The sequence below is a fragment of the Nesoenas mayeri genome (assembly GCF_963082525.1).
Source record: "Nesoenas mayeri genome assembly, chromosome: 7".
NCBI classification, from domain to species: Eukaryota; Metazoa; Chordata; class Aves; order Columbiformes; family Columbidae; genus Nesoenas; species Nesoenas mayeri.
Genome location: NC_137551.1, coordinates 21,086,309 through 21,103,100, shown reverse-complemented (window position 1 = coordinate 21,103,100; position 16,792 = coordinate 21,086,309). Strand labels below are relative to the sequence as shown.

At 46.1% G+C, this 16,792-nt stretch overlaps 1 protein-coding gene across 1 annotated transcript; it reads right to left on the bottom strand.

The window, feature by feature from the left end:
* Positions 1–771: 771 nt before the first annotated feature.
* On the bottom strand, positions 772–15,725 carry CXCL12 (C-X-C motif chemokine ligand 12; the record flags this gene model as incomplete). The annotated part of the gene is made up of 5 exons (XM_080348118.1): positions 772–1,202; positions 3,091–3,188; positions 6,856–6,942; positions 10,243–10,360; positions 15,665–15,725. 5 exons carry the CDS (start codon positions 15,723–15,725, stop codon positions 1,171–1,173), a joined length of 396 nt encoding a protein of 131 aa, XP_080204244.1. The 3' UTR covers positions 772–1,170.
* Between the last annotated feature and the right edge of the window lie 1,067 nt (positions 15,726–16,792).

Here is a 16,792-nt window from a genome sequence, read left to right as displayed (position 1 = left end):
AGGCCATCCTGTTCACCAGCAAACAGGTCCATGACCACTGGTGAACAGTGAGTGTCAGCCTTCATTTCCACACCTGGGAAGCACCACTCCTTCCACAAAGTAGGCAGACCATCTCTTGCCCAGGCATATCTTTTTGCCAAAGATGTGGCCAGACATCCTCTTCTAGGTATCTCCAGAGCAATCAGAGATGTTACTGCCCTCTTATATGTGTGACTGTTCAGTAGCCAAGGCTACAGCATCATTGGTGAAGGGTCATGTGAATGCATCTCTGCATACTTCAGTGCAAAGCTAGCCAGATGAGCTGATGCCACCTCCTGTGGATGGGTGGGAAGAGACACCTGGTGCATGGCAGCATATTCGACTGCTCCAGCGATTTCCAACATGATCGTGTGGTTAGACCTTTAATAACCCATTCCTTTTTGTGCTAAAATTTGTCATCAGAAACACAGGAACATAGGAAAAGCCAGGTGACATCAGGCCAGTGTTGTGGCTCCTAAAACACACAACTGCTACAAACCAAGTACTAGCACCTTGCATTGACCCAGTTGCTCACAGCTGTAACCAAGGTCTCTGATCTTCAGAGAAGGGCTTCAGCCCTGTAGACCTGAGTTTGATCCCTTACTCAATATACCTATAAATGTCACCCATAGTAACGCTATCCACCTTCATCAATGACTGATGCCTTTTAGCCTTCCTATGTTCTTGGCCTTGATGACTTCTGGAGGCAAGGAGTTCCCCCACTACTTACACAACATCATTGCACTGTACAGTTCATGTCCTTCTAGGTTTAAAACTCCAGGAGACTTGCATGAACCAAAAGAAAGTTAAATAAAGCAGGACCTCTACATAGCAAAGGAAATAAAATATTATATAATAACATAGGGTTAGTTTAAATTCATATCTGCCCTCAGTGCTAGGTAATAAAACAACTTGTATAAAAACATATTTTTTCTCAAATAGTTACATCTTACGATATAAAAATAGCACTGTGAAAGCAAGCCAATTTGTGGGAAAAAAAAAATCAGAAAAAACCAGAAACAAACAAAAAAAAATCCTTTGGAAATGCATGAAGCGTTGCTTTTGTGCTGCATGATAACAGTGAAATGTATTCATTCCCTAATACTGGTTATCTGCTCTCTGGGTCCTACAGTAAGAAATCCTGTAGACGGCTTACAATGCTTGCCTCTTACATCTTGAACCTCCTGTTGATGAAGAACAGAGTGAAACACTATTAAGGTTTATTTCAGTTGCAAAAGCTTTGATATCAGGCCTAGTCAATCAGCAAATCTGTGTCTGGACTAACACAAAGGCATTTCTTTTGCAGCCCCTCCAACCAGTATTTGCTAAATATTTTGGGGAAAGTTCTCCACAAGGAGCTACTGGGACCCAGCAGGGCAACGCCAGCAATGGGAGTTATTTTGGGCAGGTTGTGCTCATCACAGTTAGTAAGGTGTTCAGAGCTAACTTAGGAGGGACGCTGGCTAGGAAGCTTATTCTGGACTTGAAAGCAGAGAATTATCAGTGGGCAAAGAGACTCAGGAGGAAAAAAAAACCAAAACCCACACACAAAACAAAAACTAGCAGGGAAAGGAGGGATTAATATTTTGTAAGCAGCCCAGTAGTGGAACAAGTGACACTTGGAATGCATCCTCTACGTGTCCCTACCCCACAGCTGTGCTGGAGATCATGGACTGCAGCTCCACAGGGTGCCATGTCTCTGTGGGGATGAAGGAACACAGAGGCTAGCCCACGCTCTGCTCTTGTTGGTGTTCAGCTGCCACCATGTCGTGACTGTAGACCAGAGGTTGCTGAGTGTACTGCCCAGCCAGAAGCCATCCCTGTGGCTTCCCTGTTCTGAGACCTCACCTGCTGTGGGCAGCTAGGGAGCACATCACAGCTCATGGTGACCAGCTGCCCAGGGAAGGTGGGGTTGCAGAGAGGGTGAGCAGCCACAAGCTGAACTGTAAATGTGTGAGGCATTAAGTGCCAAGGCAGGGAGCTCAGGGTAGGAGGCAGACAAATCAAGTCTCCCATGCTCAGTGTGAGCATGGTACCCAGGGGGAGTGGTGGGTTAGACATCACAGCAAAGTGCAAGTGTATTGTGTACAGGGTTCACTCAGAACAGGGAGCCAGGCTGTGCTGGTGGCCTCTGGGTTTTGTCTGAAGTGACCCTTACTTCTGGTCCAGGCTGATCAGCCTTTTGCAATATAGATGAGGTAACTAAGGCTGAGTTACAAGTGTTAGAGGCTAAACACCAGGTATTCAAAAACCCTGATGTCCCAGCATGTCTTGTCTAGCCTACAGGATCAGGACAAACTTCCCATTCAATACCTGCTGGACAGCTAAGACTGTGTGACCACAGTCAGAGACAGTTGTGGTTACTCTCATTGAAGGTAGCCTTCGAAAACTCATCCAGGCATAAAGAGGGCAACTAAGTCACGAGCAAAATTTTCCTCTTTGAAGATACATTTGCCAATATCCCACACCAGTAACCCTACTTCTTTATGTGCAGAAAGGCAAGACACAACACCTTGGTGGAAAAAAACAACTGGGACATTCAAAGCATTGGCATATGTAATACTGTTCTCTGGGACTTGCCTAGCATCTCCCATATGACAGGTGTCAACCAGTCACCAATGCATCAAATCATGTTATCACCACCTAGTGCTGCATTTGTCATTAAAAAACACCAGTGACAAATTCACAGCTGTTATTTATAGCTTAAATCTGTCAATTTGGTATTGGAAGAATATGGCCAGCTAAAAGTAATATGGCTTCCAAACCTTTAACCTCTTTTGACTTTGTTTTTTCCTCAAGGTTATTTTGGCCTCTTTAGGTGTCCATTTTCCCACCTGTAAAATGGGAAAATTTTCCCACCTTTGTTGTGGCTGAACTTTGACCCTGTTTTAGTAGTTTTATCTATATAATACTGCTCTGCAGGGAGGTTACAGATGTTATCCTCTACAAATATGAGAAAATGATTGAGGTCTGGACAGGCTAATATATTTGCCCAGGATCACATAGGATGGTCAGTGGAAGAGCAGGGATTTGAACATGAGATATCCCAGCTCAGAAACTAATGCTTCCTACCATTCTTCCTCCCTGGAGACTTTAGTGGTGTTGCACGGGAAGGGCAGAGTGGGCCCCGTTTCTTCTGTTGCTTTTTTTTATGAGTGCGATGACGTGGTCTAAATTAAAAGAAAAATACAAAAAGACTGCCATGAATTATCCATATACAAAGGCCTTATTCACATTTATCCTATGATCCCTTCCCATCTTGCTGGCAGGGTGCAAATGATTATAACATACTCTTTTCTATATTCTCTGCCTCAGAGGAATGCTGGGTAAATGAAAGTGCCCTGGTGACAGGACATTTGCAAATTCTGAGGCCAGAACAATTCGTTTCCCCAAAACACGAAAGCTCCCCAAAATGCCTGCCAGAACTTGTCACCCAGGAGCCCCACTATCCACACAATACCCCCTGAGCTACAATGAAAGCAGAGGAAGACTGGATTTCTGGCTTCGCACCCAGCATTCTCATTGCCATCAACAAGAACCAGTGGCTACTCTATAGGATTTGTGAGTATTCGGTGCCTTAAAACAAGGTGGTAAAGATAGTCACCTACATTATACCCCAGCACATGCGTAGTGGGGTATTGGGAGGCAGTTTTTTGGCATCATGTACTTGAGCCCTTATTTAGAAATGAGGTCAGAAATTAGGAAGAGCTGCCACACCAGGATTTACAAACACTATGTAAGAAGGCAGCAGTAGGGTTTGGCTCCCATCACAGCCAGCCCCTAGGAGTTGGGAGTTTCCTTTCTCCCAGCAGACACAAGGAAAGTTTTTTCCTATTTGACTTTGTTATCTTTTCCTAATCCATCAGCTCTCTCGTTTATGCCAGCAGTAGCCACTGAGCTTAATGGACTCCAGCATCTCAGAGTGAGGGAACTCCTCAGGTGGGACTATATAATGTGACAGTGGACAAGCTGGTCTCTGTTTATTTTTGGCTGTATTAAGTCTGCAAGGGCATGGTTTTGCATATCCTTGCATAAAGGGAGAAGAAAAAAGGAAAGGCAGTCAATATACTGTAAATGATGACTGGGATCGCCTGGAAGTGATAAAGGGTCTGTTAGATATTTCAAGGAAACACTGATTTGCCCCTTGTCTATTAAATGGATGAACACTGAATGGTGTTGGTCACAGCAGCTGCACAATGATTTTTAAAGCCAGTTAATGAATCTGGATTCCTGACAGCCTGAATGCATTTTATTGATGTCTCATAAGTGTATCTATTACATGGAGATGTGATGAATATCAAGCAATAATAAAGGATAAGCAGAATTAGTGAGCAAAAAAATTCCCTACTAAAAACCATCTCTGGTCTCACAATCAACTGTATTGGACTACTATATTCTATGAACTTTTCCTTACCCTTAGCTGCAGATTATAACACAAAAGATAATCTCATATTGAAGCACTGGTATAGATTGAAATGTCTTGACAGTTTGGATTTTACTTAAGCAATTACAAGAGTTCTTTCTACAAAATGTATTGGTTTTATTCCAGAAAAATAAATTCCCATTTACAATTGGGTTTTCGTAACATGAAACAATTAGCCATTTTATTGCTAGTGCATATAGGGTAATGTCACATTTCATACAATTTCAGTACAAGTGAAAAAATATAATATATGGCTGATTGAAATTGATAGCTACATTAACATTTATAGATCTATATATATTTATTTTACAAAAGTTGTTAGTAGTTTAGAAGGATATCGGTGTTTTAAACTACCAACATTCATATGGCTCCAATTCAAATATATGAATTGTTTGATGCGCTATAAATATATTCCAAAGTACATTTCATTGAAGAAGTCAAAGCTGTGCACTAAAATATGTCAAAAACATGCCTTGTGAAAATACTACAGACAGAACATTGACTGTCTGTGGAGCATGAAAATGCCACTGGTGCTATCATTACTAGTTGGAAAATGAAAACAATGTCATAATTACAGGATTAGGTGATGGAGATACATGCTTCCTGTCATCTTATTTCAGCAGAGCTGGGACCAAATTATCTTCTGTTACTCAATGTAAACCAGGATGAAGTCCACCAAATTAGCAGAACTGCTTCTGGATTAGCATTAGGTAAACAAAACCCAGCATCTGGCTGGAGATCAGGCACAGGCTCACTGGTTTCAGTAGAGCTGGCCCTAGATCTTCACTAGTGGAAGTGAGAGCAGAACACATACTAGCTGAGCTGTTCCCCTAAGTTAGGAAGGCAGGATCGGAGCACATAATCACATTTGTCCAACCCTACAAATTTCTTAAGTGCCTCCTAAGTTTCAGATCTTATGAACAGCACCAAGGGTTCATTGGGGCTGACAGCAAGCAGAAATTTAGGCAGGGGCTTGAGAACTTTCCCAAGGTGGAAAACAAAGTAGCCCAAGCCCCTAGGATAGTCAGCATGAGCCACATCCTGCTCGGTTCTGTTGTGCCTAAATCCAAAGCCATCCTGGCAGCATTAACCTGGATTAACTCTGCAGAGAATTTGCCCAAAGGACAAGAGGCTGAGTGCTGGCGGCAAAGAAGGCACTGAGCATCAGATGAGGTGGGATGAGCTGTCAGAGCTGGAATCTCAGTCAGTTTGTTAGCTGGCTTCCTTCCCTCCTCCTCCTCACTCTTGGCCCCAGTGTGATTTTGAATGGGCCACATGGAGGAATCTCTCTACCTCTGGAAGCATTTCTTGCCTTGCTTATTGTAAAAGTACAAGGGAACAAAGATTTTTTTTTTTTTTTTCCAACTCTACCCCTTGTTTGGCAGATGCATTTGCGAAGCAAATAGTGGAAGGCATTCAGCTACCTGTACTGCCTCACATCTGCCCTGGGGCCATACCCCTCCTCACATTTCTCCAAGAATGCATTGCTTTTGCAAATGACTGGATTCCAGCTCTGTCTTTACCCTACAGATGCAGGGGCACAAGGTTCAGCATGGTTACAGCGGTTACTGACGGGTGGGAATGTGGTGGCAAGGGTGGAAGGGATACTGAGTGCACAGGTAGGGTTGCTGGCCAAAATACTGCTGCAGGATCAATCGCAGGGGCCTGGGCAAGTGACGAAATGCTTTGTACCATCACAAGTCATCCCAGAAAGGCTGGAGCCCTCCCCTGCTGCTCAGCACAGAAGTGTTCTCTGTGCTGCTCTTGCTTACTGTAAAATTGAACTAAGATAGGCTGGGTCCACCTTGGGATAGCCTTGATCACCCACTTTGAAAGGGAATAAAAATAGATTTTAAAAGTTTGAATTTGCCCAGTATGGCTGGTTTTCCCCTGACCATGCGGGAGAACCTTATTCATGGCAGCACATCTTGCCTTGGCCAATATTAATAGCACTCCACACTTATCAAAACAGAAACAATATTTAGCATGAAGACCCCCTCAGCCTCAGCTGCCTGTGCAAACAGACTCCCAGTGTAACATGGAGAAGGGGCTCCAAAGAAACTGGAACAATATAGATTTTTAACTCATTGCAGTTTGGTTTGAGGAATAGGGGGCATAAAGGAAGTATTTTCCTTGGGAGAATGGCTCTTTTAAAAAAGAGGATGAGTTGGGGAACCCAGAATGGATTCATTAGGATAGATTTTGCCTCAAATCCTGGGAAAACTCTCCCTTTAACATTTAGGATATACTAGAAGCCGTTGTTTTAATACAGACTGGGTCAACTCCAAACCCATCTTCAAAACAATATCTGATTCCACGAGTAGTTTGTCCATATGGTAGGAGCCAGCCCTTAATGTTCTACCCTTTAATAACTCTGGATGTTAGGTGTTAAGTCCATTTGTCTCTTGCCTTACTTGTTTAAAGCTTTCTCCAGATATTCCTGGATCCACTTTAACTTGGGATCAATGCACACTTGCTTGCTGTTGCTCTTGAGCCTTGCACTGCCAAAGGAGAAAAGTCAGAGTGAGTCTAGTGTGTGATATTCCTCAGTCCATACCCACCTCCCGATGCCTGATTTTGCACACAGGTTTGCAATTCTATTAGGAACAGTAGAGCTATGTCTTTCTTGAGTGTCAGTGCTGCTCTAAGCTAATCCATGAAGAGGATGGGTTATGCCCACCATCCTCAACGTACCTATTATAAATAGCCCTGGTTTCAAAGCACTGGTACCATCTGTCTCTAATGCTGATTCTTGTGGTCTGTACTGGGACGCATGTGGGGATGGAACAGATACAGAATTTGAATCTAAGTTTTCCAATTCATACCTGGGCTGTTATGAGCTCAGTGCTGACAATAGCTAAATTTCATTTGGAAATACTGACATGGTAAATATAGGTCATTTTCTCAATTAATTAATTAATAACAGCTTTTGGATTCAACCCAAAATTGAAGTTTCACATGTTTTAGGGACAGACACCAAATCATACCTCTTGGATGCTCTGAAAGGGTCTGATCACTCATTAGCCTTTTGTTTTATACAAGTCTGAACTAACAGTTTGCAGGCAGGAAGACAATTGGCAGTACCATAGTGGCAGAGGCAAGTTTTTCCTCATATATTTGCTCCACACTGGAAACAAAAGCAGAAACCTCCCGAGGGGTTTCTCCTGAGTATCCAAGCTGTACTTTGCACACCAAACTGTTTAGCTAATTTGAGTTTCCTGTGAATTTGGCATTAAGGCTATCTGTGTCTTTTGTACAGAAGCAGTACAAATAGCCTTTCAGCAGGTCTGACCCTCCAGGGATCTCAGGGCTTCTTGAGAGATCTGTGATCTCCCACATTCCCTAAAGTGCTCTGCCACTGCTCCAGCTGCTTAGAAACTTCCTCTTAAACAGCAGTTTCATAGAAATGCCTATAGGAATAAGTTCAGTGCTTTTTAAAGTATTTTGCTGGATGGAAGCCAAAATGTTCCCCGCTTTATAAAACAAAATCTGCAGAATATGAAACTATGGTGTAAGAAGTAACAGGTCAAAAAGGCTCCTTGGTCTGAAGTTATGCAACAACACAGCTGTAACATAAACACATAGAAGATTCAGTCTTGCAAGCCCTGTGCCAATAAAAAAGATGAATGAGCCTAATTCATATTTCCCTTACAGCAGTGCCAAGCTGGAGTATTTCCAGTGGAGTGATACCAACAGAGAGCAAGAATGGATTTGCTGATGTTAGCAATGCCTGGGAACTCTTGAGCTGGCCTCACAGGGTACAGAACCAAAAGCACACGTAACCAGCCTTAGGCCACATGCAATGCAATTCCTGTCACCCTGGATTTTTTTTAGACATTTAATTCTGAGCCTGTTAACCCCTGTTCCTTGTAGAGTCATGGCAGAGACCTAGGCAATTGTATGGAGTATTAATTAGGTGTCTACTTTAAGATGCAATTAATTGCATGCAAAATATGCCTATTTCCCCATAATGAAAAGCAGGAAAATTAGGGTGAGCGTTGTGGAAGTAGACATTGACAGAGGAGATTCCTGAATTTGGAGAGATGACTTCCAACAGAAGCAAAGACAAAAGCCTGCTCTTAGGCTTTTTGTTCAGGTACAATTCCCTTCAACCATAAAAGGGAATGTAGTTGTGCAAAAGTATCCAAAAGAAACCAACCAACCAAACTAAACAAAACAAAAAACAAACAAACAAACAAAAAACCCAAACAATTTGAAACTATCTGATTTCATTGAGATTCTCTATTCCTGAAAACAGTAGCTTCTAATTAACACTTCCACTGTAAAATGCCTATCCACTAAATTCAGAGTGTGCTTACAACCACCAGTATGGGAAATTCATATGTTAGTTTTGATTCCATTTCAGCTTCTGTTTCGATAAAGACCTAGTTCAAACTCATGATGTTTCAGAGGTATTTGGAGGTAAGTTTTTAAGTGCCTTACTTTTTAAAGCAACAACCATAGGTTCATGTGTTCTGTGTGCCACTAAATCATATTGCAAACATGAGCTGCTTGTGTTTCTGCATTTCATGCTCCTATGTATTTCTAATTACTATAATCTCATGTTAATTAAGAGACAAATGTCTACTCTATCCTGTCTTAAATGCCTGTCATTTTCTTGAAATGACTCCAGAAAATTCCAAATCCTCTACGAAGTCTTAGTGCTGGGACCCTTATGACATTCATTTACAATCCCAGAGCACAAATCCATACACTACTGCATTTTGGATGCTTGCCTCTAAAATTGTTTATAGGTAGAGATCAGAGTTAGTCACAGCTGGTTTTGCCATTTTTGTGAAAGGAAATTATTTCTCAGCTGAGGCTTACATTTTTCTCACTGTCTTCTACCAAATCCTAAGGCAGAAGCGTGCATGAGAAAATGTATATGATTTACCCAGAGTGGTTTAAAAAAGGAAAACATCATATGAATAAAAACTGGTTCATGAATGGATGCATGCTATCTGTAGATTCCTGAGAAATCTCATGCAACTGCATCAGTTTTCTGAGTACAAGAATGTTTTGCATGACAAAAGATGGATTTCCACAGAAGGTAAGTTACAACTGGAAGGGCTCAACATGGATCAAAGACGAAACTAGTGTTAGGAGCACTGAACAGGAACACTGTCTAGTCACTAAGACCCTGTTACAGAGACTAACAGAAGCTGATGGCAGTAGGGCTCCCTTGCAATGAAAAGATGAATGCTAACGTTTTTCTTCTGAAGATTCTAAATTTTGGGAGAGGGGAGAGGGGACAATCATGAACAAATGAACCAAAAAGACCTTCCTAAAAACACACATACTCAGAAGTCTACAACCCTATTTTTTTTCTGAAAATCAGTGTTTCTTTTACAGCAAAAACAAAGAGGTTATTTTCTGTGGGGAACATATAATCTGTGTCCTGTTATGATCTGTGATTTACCAGAGTCTGTCAGTACCTGGTGTGTCCCCAGATCAGGTGAGCACATGTTAAGGGTCTGTACCTCCTGTGCAGGCTACACAAAATCTGGGAATTCCTTTTCCCTGTTTATCTCCTTTCTGTGGAGAAGTGGAGCATTAGGAGACTCAGACTATGGTAAAGTCTTTTTCTCAAGGTGTGAAGTTCCACATCTAAGGCAATGGACATCCTTTGTGTGAAGCAAAGCAAGATCCAGCTGTATGTGACACATGGGGTGAAGAGATGAATTGGAAATAATAGCATGACACACAGACTGAATTGCAGCCACCAAAGCAGGAACCAGCTCTGTGACTCTTCCTTTAGACACCTGAGATTTGCAACCAGATGAAAAGAGCAAGAGACTTACACAATCTGAAGTGAGCAGTTGGGTGTGGAGAGGATTTTGAGGTGCTTAATGTTGGCTCTTGCCACGTTGCTCTCGTAGAATCGACATGGGCACCGGTAAGTCAGGCTGACAGGTTTCTCTGTGAAACACAGGGAGAGAAAGGACACATTATTCCCTCTTGCTCCCCCGTCAGCAGCACAGATACACAGACCAGGGCTGACAGAAACTCCCTCCAAATATGCAGGTGAAAAAAAGCAATCGAAAAGCTGTAGCTTTGGGAGGGCATTTGCCCACAGCTCACAGCACAGTCCCTTTACCCCGGTACCCAGCCTTTCAATAATGATGCGTGGGATTTTGGAAAACAAAAGAAGAGGGAGAGAAAACGGAGATAAGTAAAGAAGAAGAGATTAGAATAAGGAACCGCTCCATTGTGCAGTGATGCTCCTGGTAATTAGACAAGATAAAGGCCATAAGAGGGGGCACTTGTCCTCAGTGTTGTTCTTGCCAAATGATTTTGACCCGAGGCCAAATTAGAAGGTAGCTAGAAGAAAGCGATGAATTCCAAACAGTTCAGATCAAAACGGCTGAGCTCAGGTGCAGGCTTTTCACGGGGGACTTACTGGCTACAGAAAAGCCCTGAGTCTTTCAGGCTTTCCCAGGGCCCAGCAGCTGACCTTTCCCACTACAGCCAACCTTTATTCCCAGACGAGATGTTCACACGAAGAGGTGCGAGATCACAGTGATTTCACAGGAGAGATTTGGAGTCTTTTGAACTCCCACCCGGTGGCAAAGTCACAGCAATTGCGGAGATATTTATCGGGCAGTGGGCTCCTCATATACAAATCAGAGACCACCAGACTGGATGTCTCGTCACTGGCAGAACTAGGGACAGATTAATTCTTAATGTTTAGCCCTCTAGGCTAAAAATCAGCAATGAATATGCATGCAGAACTGAGCAGCCTGGCTCTTACCACAGCCTCTGATACAGTCCTTCGGCTACCAGATTTCTCTACGGAAGAAATTAATTACAAGTAAATAAGTGCACATAAATAAGGTCTTCACTCTGTACGTAAGCTTCAAAGTCCCATGCACACTAAAATGCAAACACAGAAGCCTTGCCTGAAAATCTAGGAGGAGCTGCCTAGGATTTTAAACAATTTCTCAGCGGAGCAGTTTTCAGCCTCTGGGAGGAATTAAAATTCATACTCCTAACCCATAAGGTCTGGCTCATGCTGTAGATGGTCAGATCTATATCTGACAGGGCTTTAGATCCCACAAGGCAATCTGATGCTCTGTTTATTTAGCCACACAGACACACACCCAGCGTCCAAATCCAGTTCCCTTTAAGACAGATGGAGAGTTAAAGAGCAGAGAAAGGCTTGGAATCCCTAAACTGCCATCTAGAAAAGTGAGAAAAGAGATAGCTTTTCAAAGTGCAGTGGATCCACAGAGATTGCACACTGCCTGTCTCTGGCACATATAACTGCAGACAACATGGTAAAATCACCTTGTTCTCAGAAAGGAAAACCCTATTTTCCAGGTGTCTCTACTAAAAGATGAGCCAGAACAAAATCCCACAGGCAGATAGGCAGACATGAGAGGAATTCATCAGTGGAAGCAAAGTTCCTCCAGGTTCACACCAGGATCTGGCCTATAAGTTAACAAAATTGGAAGACTTGTTCTATCAGTTTTATGGCAGACCAAACAATTATATCCTCTATGAGTTAATAAACGGGAGGAGAAGGTCCCACCTGCAGGGTGAGCCTCACAAATATGCACTAGACTGACTAATGTTAATGTGGAAAGAAAGGCACTAGGATTTCCCACTGCAAATCTGTGCCTGATAGCTACACATCAGTGAGTTTGTATTTGAAAGGAACACTGAAATTGAATGCAGTCATACTACAATGCTCAGCACAGCTGTAGTGGAAGAGGGTCTGCAAGCTTGTACCAACCAAGTGTAAGCAAGCTTTATCCTAAAGACGCAAGAGATGAACTGTTCAGATCTGTGACTTGGGAATGCAACCCTGCCCTCTGTGAGACTGGGAGAGGAACTTAAAATCCCATCACTTGAAATTAGCAGCAGAGCAAATTTAACCATGAGTAACAAATCCATGAGTCCAAAAGTTGCTCCCTGGCATCCAACACAGTAAGAAAGAAGGGAAGCCCCAACATTCAGTGTTCTTGACACCCCAATGTGAGGTGGAATGACAGCTCCCCTCCCACTACAAGAACTCCTTTAGCATTTCTGTGCCCCCAAGTGATGATCAGCAACAGGCACCAAGCACCACAGGGCAGCAGCACAGGCACTGCGTCTGTTCTCAGCATCATTTAGAAGAAAACAGCATGTCCTGCCACTGTCCCTCTAACACTCTGGCTCTGAGAGCTTGACTGTAGCTCACTCTGCTCTCAGCAAGGCTTAAAATCGGGGAAAACTAGTGCATGTGGCATCTCCCAACACATGAACCCCTATCATCCTAAAGTAGAAGGGGGAAGGGGCCATTTGGGGGTCATATTTTGGGAAGGGGATATTTCTGGTCTTACCCTGAGGCTGACAAACATCTTCCTTATCTCATTTTAAAATTTGAAACTAATTGTTCCATGCACACTAGAGCTGATTAAGTCATTTATTCTACAGATTTGTACTGCATGAGTTAATGCTCAGTGGGTTCTCTGATGTCTAACAAGCACTGAGCAACACTGAAGCCATGCTCTCAGCAGGATAAATTCATGTAGTCTGTTAATTGCAATATTACTTTAAAACACTAGTTTTCATTAAACTCTCGGCACATAAAACTTTTAAGACCTTTGTCGGTCTGGCCCTTTTGGTTAAAAAGGGTCAATATAGTCAAAAGTTACAGAAGAGCCAGAGGCTATTCAGACATCTCAATGTCATTCCTTCACCCTTATTTCCTCAGACAAAAAGAAAAAGAGAACACCTCTTTTGATCTTGACTAGAAGGATCTGAAAGGTTCTTGGTGTTGAGTGGTTTGGGCTTTTTTCAATAATAAATAGTTTTATTGTTTTCTAATTCAAAGCTGAGTTTTGCTGGCTCTAAACACCCACTTTTGCCAGCAAATTCTGTCTAGCAAGAAAGCACTTGCAAAAACCTCCCTCACAGAGTGGCAAGTTACCAACATCGGATGGTACCTCATTGGGATCTGGCTTGCCTCACTCACGCTAGAGCTGGGCACAGTAAAGGAACAAGTGAGTTGCCATGTCTGCCACAAAGTTACCATCAGTAGCTTTCTGTGTCAGCTGGAAAGCTACGGGCGCTTGAATGGAGAGGGAAGCTCTATCCACACAAGCAGGCTGAGCGTGAACACACAACACATTTCATGGAAGCCTTGTTTTACTTCTGTTCATCCAAGGGTGAATTTGTCAATATCAGGGGAGGGTTGGCAACTTTTAAAGACAATTCAACTTCCCTGGAGGCTGAGGCTATGATAGGCAGATACAGCTTTATCACAGTGGCTAGGAAGAATTCAGAGTTCACCTGCCCTTCAGAACAAGGTAGCCCTGCAAGCCCTCATCTGGATTAGGGCTGAGAGCACTACAAGGCATGCAAAGTAGTAGGCAAAGAACTTCACTCTGATCCCTGCAAGCCAGTGGGGTCTCTCTTCTTAGGCTATTTTTTCTCCAACATTTTATGCCATTTCCTCATGCAAGTAGCCAGGTCCCAGGCACGCTTATTCTGTCATGAGGATACCTACTGCCATTTGCTGCCAGCTGAGGAGTGCTGCAGAGCAGAGAGCAAAGCGAGGTGCAGCCGTGCGGCTCCGCCAGCCCCTCTGCCCTGCGCTAAGTGCTGCCTGAGGGGTGAGGCGGTGATGGGGAACCCCTGAGCCCCCGCCGGCCCCGGTCCAGTATGCCTGCGCCTCCCGTCCGGGTTGCAGCCCCAGTGCAGGCCGGCAGCGCTCCCCCACCTCGCTGCAGACCCACATCGAAGGGCGAGGAGAGCCCTCTCTGGGTGCCCGAACATCGTGTCCTCCACGGGGCTGGTGTCGGCGGGGGACGAGGGGTCGGAGCTGGCTCTGCCACCTACGGCCCCCGGGGTTTGCCTTCACTACCTGCGCGATCGCTTCTCAGCCCGCAGCCCCAGCGCGCCGGGGACCAGAGCCCACCTGGCCGGGTCTGCCTGTGGGAGTCTCTGGGGAAGTGCTTGTTCTGCGCTGGCTTTTTGTGTGCTTCACCGGGACTGGGCTGCTGCTGGGACAGCACTGTGGAAAGGCATTGGCAAAATTATCGAGAGCAATTAACTCTCTCAGGCTAAACAAAGAGCGCACCGGAGGGCATCCTCTGCCGCCCTGGGCGGGGAACACCCAAGTTTCGGTGAGCCAGAATGGGAGAACGGTACGGGAGTGGAGTTTGAAAGGACGCTCGTTACCTAGCTAGCAAGCTTTCGATGAGGGGACAAAAGGCGGCAGATCTGTGCTAGGCTAGAAGCCAGCCGCAGAAGGAGCGCCGGGAAGATGCCCAGAGGCTGCGGGAAGGATCACCGTCCAGCCACGCATGGGGAGCGGGGCTGTCCCGCGCGGTCTCCGCTCCTCCGGAGCTCCGCGGCACTGGGTTCCCCGCTGCCCGCAGGATGCAGAGCCAGAAGCGCAGGTTGCCACGGTCTCCGGGGCCGCCCGCGCCCGGCGGGTCCCAGAGCGGGCAGTCGGAAAGCAAGCCGGCCAGCTGCCGCTGTGGCCGGGGGTGACAGGCGGTACCGCGGGGCCTGGCGCGGGGCGGGCGGGCTGTGAGACGGCGCTGCACCGCGATGCGGGAAAGGTGGCCCCAGTGTCGCTGCCTTAGCGATAATTGCCGCCGCGGCAGCTCTCGTCGGCTGGCAGCCCGTGTTTCCCTAGACCTCTCGTCGGTGCACCTCTCCGCGCCCCTCCGAAACCTCTCCCTGCACCCTTGCCGAGGGTGCAGTGAATTCCTGCTGAGTGGCCACTTTGACGCACTTCTGCCCTGATCGAGGTAAGATAGATCACAAAAAAGGACAGAAAAGGAACCGAACAACGGCATGTTTCTCATTTCTTGTAACTTTTCGGTTTTTTAAGGAGAAATCTATATGTATATTTTGCAAACAAACCACCTCCCTGCAGACCAAGTGCTGTAGAAAGTCTTCCCGCAGCCGATTTCAATCTGGGATAAGTTTGGCAAAGAGGACCGCTTTAGTCAGCCTTCTTTTGAAGAAAGTGAGCGAGCGAGCCAGGGAGGCAGAGCCTGCCTGCTTCCAGCTCACAACAGCTATCGCTCGGGGATCGCCAGACTCGCACATTTGAGCCGCGACGGGAGCCAGAGCCAGGAGAGCGGGCGAGCTGTGGGGAGCGGGGCAAGAGCGGGGATTTCCGCGGGACCGTCGCCCCCGGCCTGGCTCCCTGGCGCCCGGAGCAGCAGCGGTGCAGGCGGCGAGCAGGCGAGAAGAGCGGCGGCGTCCCGGCAACGCACTTACCCTCCGAGAGGGAGATGATGGCCAGGGCGAAGGCGAGCAGAGCCAGGGCTCGGAGGTCCATGTTGAGGCGGCTGGCGGGGCGCGAGGCAGGAGCTGGACTGCTGGTCCCGGCGGCTGAGGCGCTCTGCTGGAGTCCCCTCCGCCCCTCCCTCTATAGAGGGGCCGGGACCGCCGGGGCTGGGGGAGGGGAGCCAGGGGGAGTAGCTAGCTTATGATTTATTGCCCGTGGCATGTTATTACATCCTTCCTCTGTCAAAAATGTTTGAAAACGAACCAAAGGAGCGAGGGCTCCTCTCTCCGCTCCGTCAGCCCGGCAGTCTTCCCCCAGGCAAAACGCTTGTCGCAGCAGCCCCGCGACCCGAGCCCGTAGTGGGACGGCAGCGGCGGCACGGTCCCCCCGCACGGCGGCTGAGGGCTGCGGCGGGGAGCCGCGATCACGGTCACCCCATCCAGCCAGGACGGAGGAGAAAGTTTCCTCTCTAAACTATGCCAGCCCCAGTTCCTTTTGGGCACCCCGGCCGCGCTGCTCTTGAACCAGAGCTGCTGGAGCTGGGACAGCTGTGGGAAGGCACCCTGTCACGTCTAAGCATTCACACCGGGAAGAATAGAAAAGCCCGTCTCCATTCCCGTGGGGGCGAATCTATATTTACAGTGGTGTCTTGGACTTCAGATCCAGTACCTCATACGAAGCATCTTCCCCGAAGTTTATTTGGGGATTTTGGGGGACTGGGGGAAAGAGAAAGTGAGGCTTTCAGTTTTTGCCTCCGCATGTTCGGCTTAAAACACCACCTTTTCCCCGTATTAGCTGGAGCCCAGTTGTACATTTGCTGTCACAATTCTCTTCCTTTGTGTTGCAGATGCCGTCGGGCTCCCTGGCACCTCGGCTGAAAGCCCGATAGCGCTGCAGAGCCGGGAGGTCTAACGGGTGCCGCTTACCCTGAGCTGTTACATTGTCAAGTGTAATTGACTTAAGCATGTCCTCGTTGTCTGCAGTCCAAGCCCACAGGGCCCTGTTTGTTGCCATACAATAGTTTAAATAAACATCGAGGCTTTGACTGAATTTGGACCCCTCGGCTGCATTTAAAACAGGTGCCCGTTGGGCCAGGGGGAGGCCGAGTGGGTAGAGCT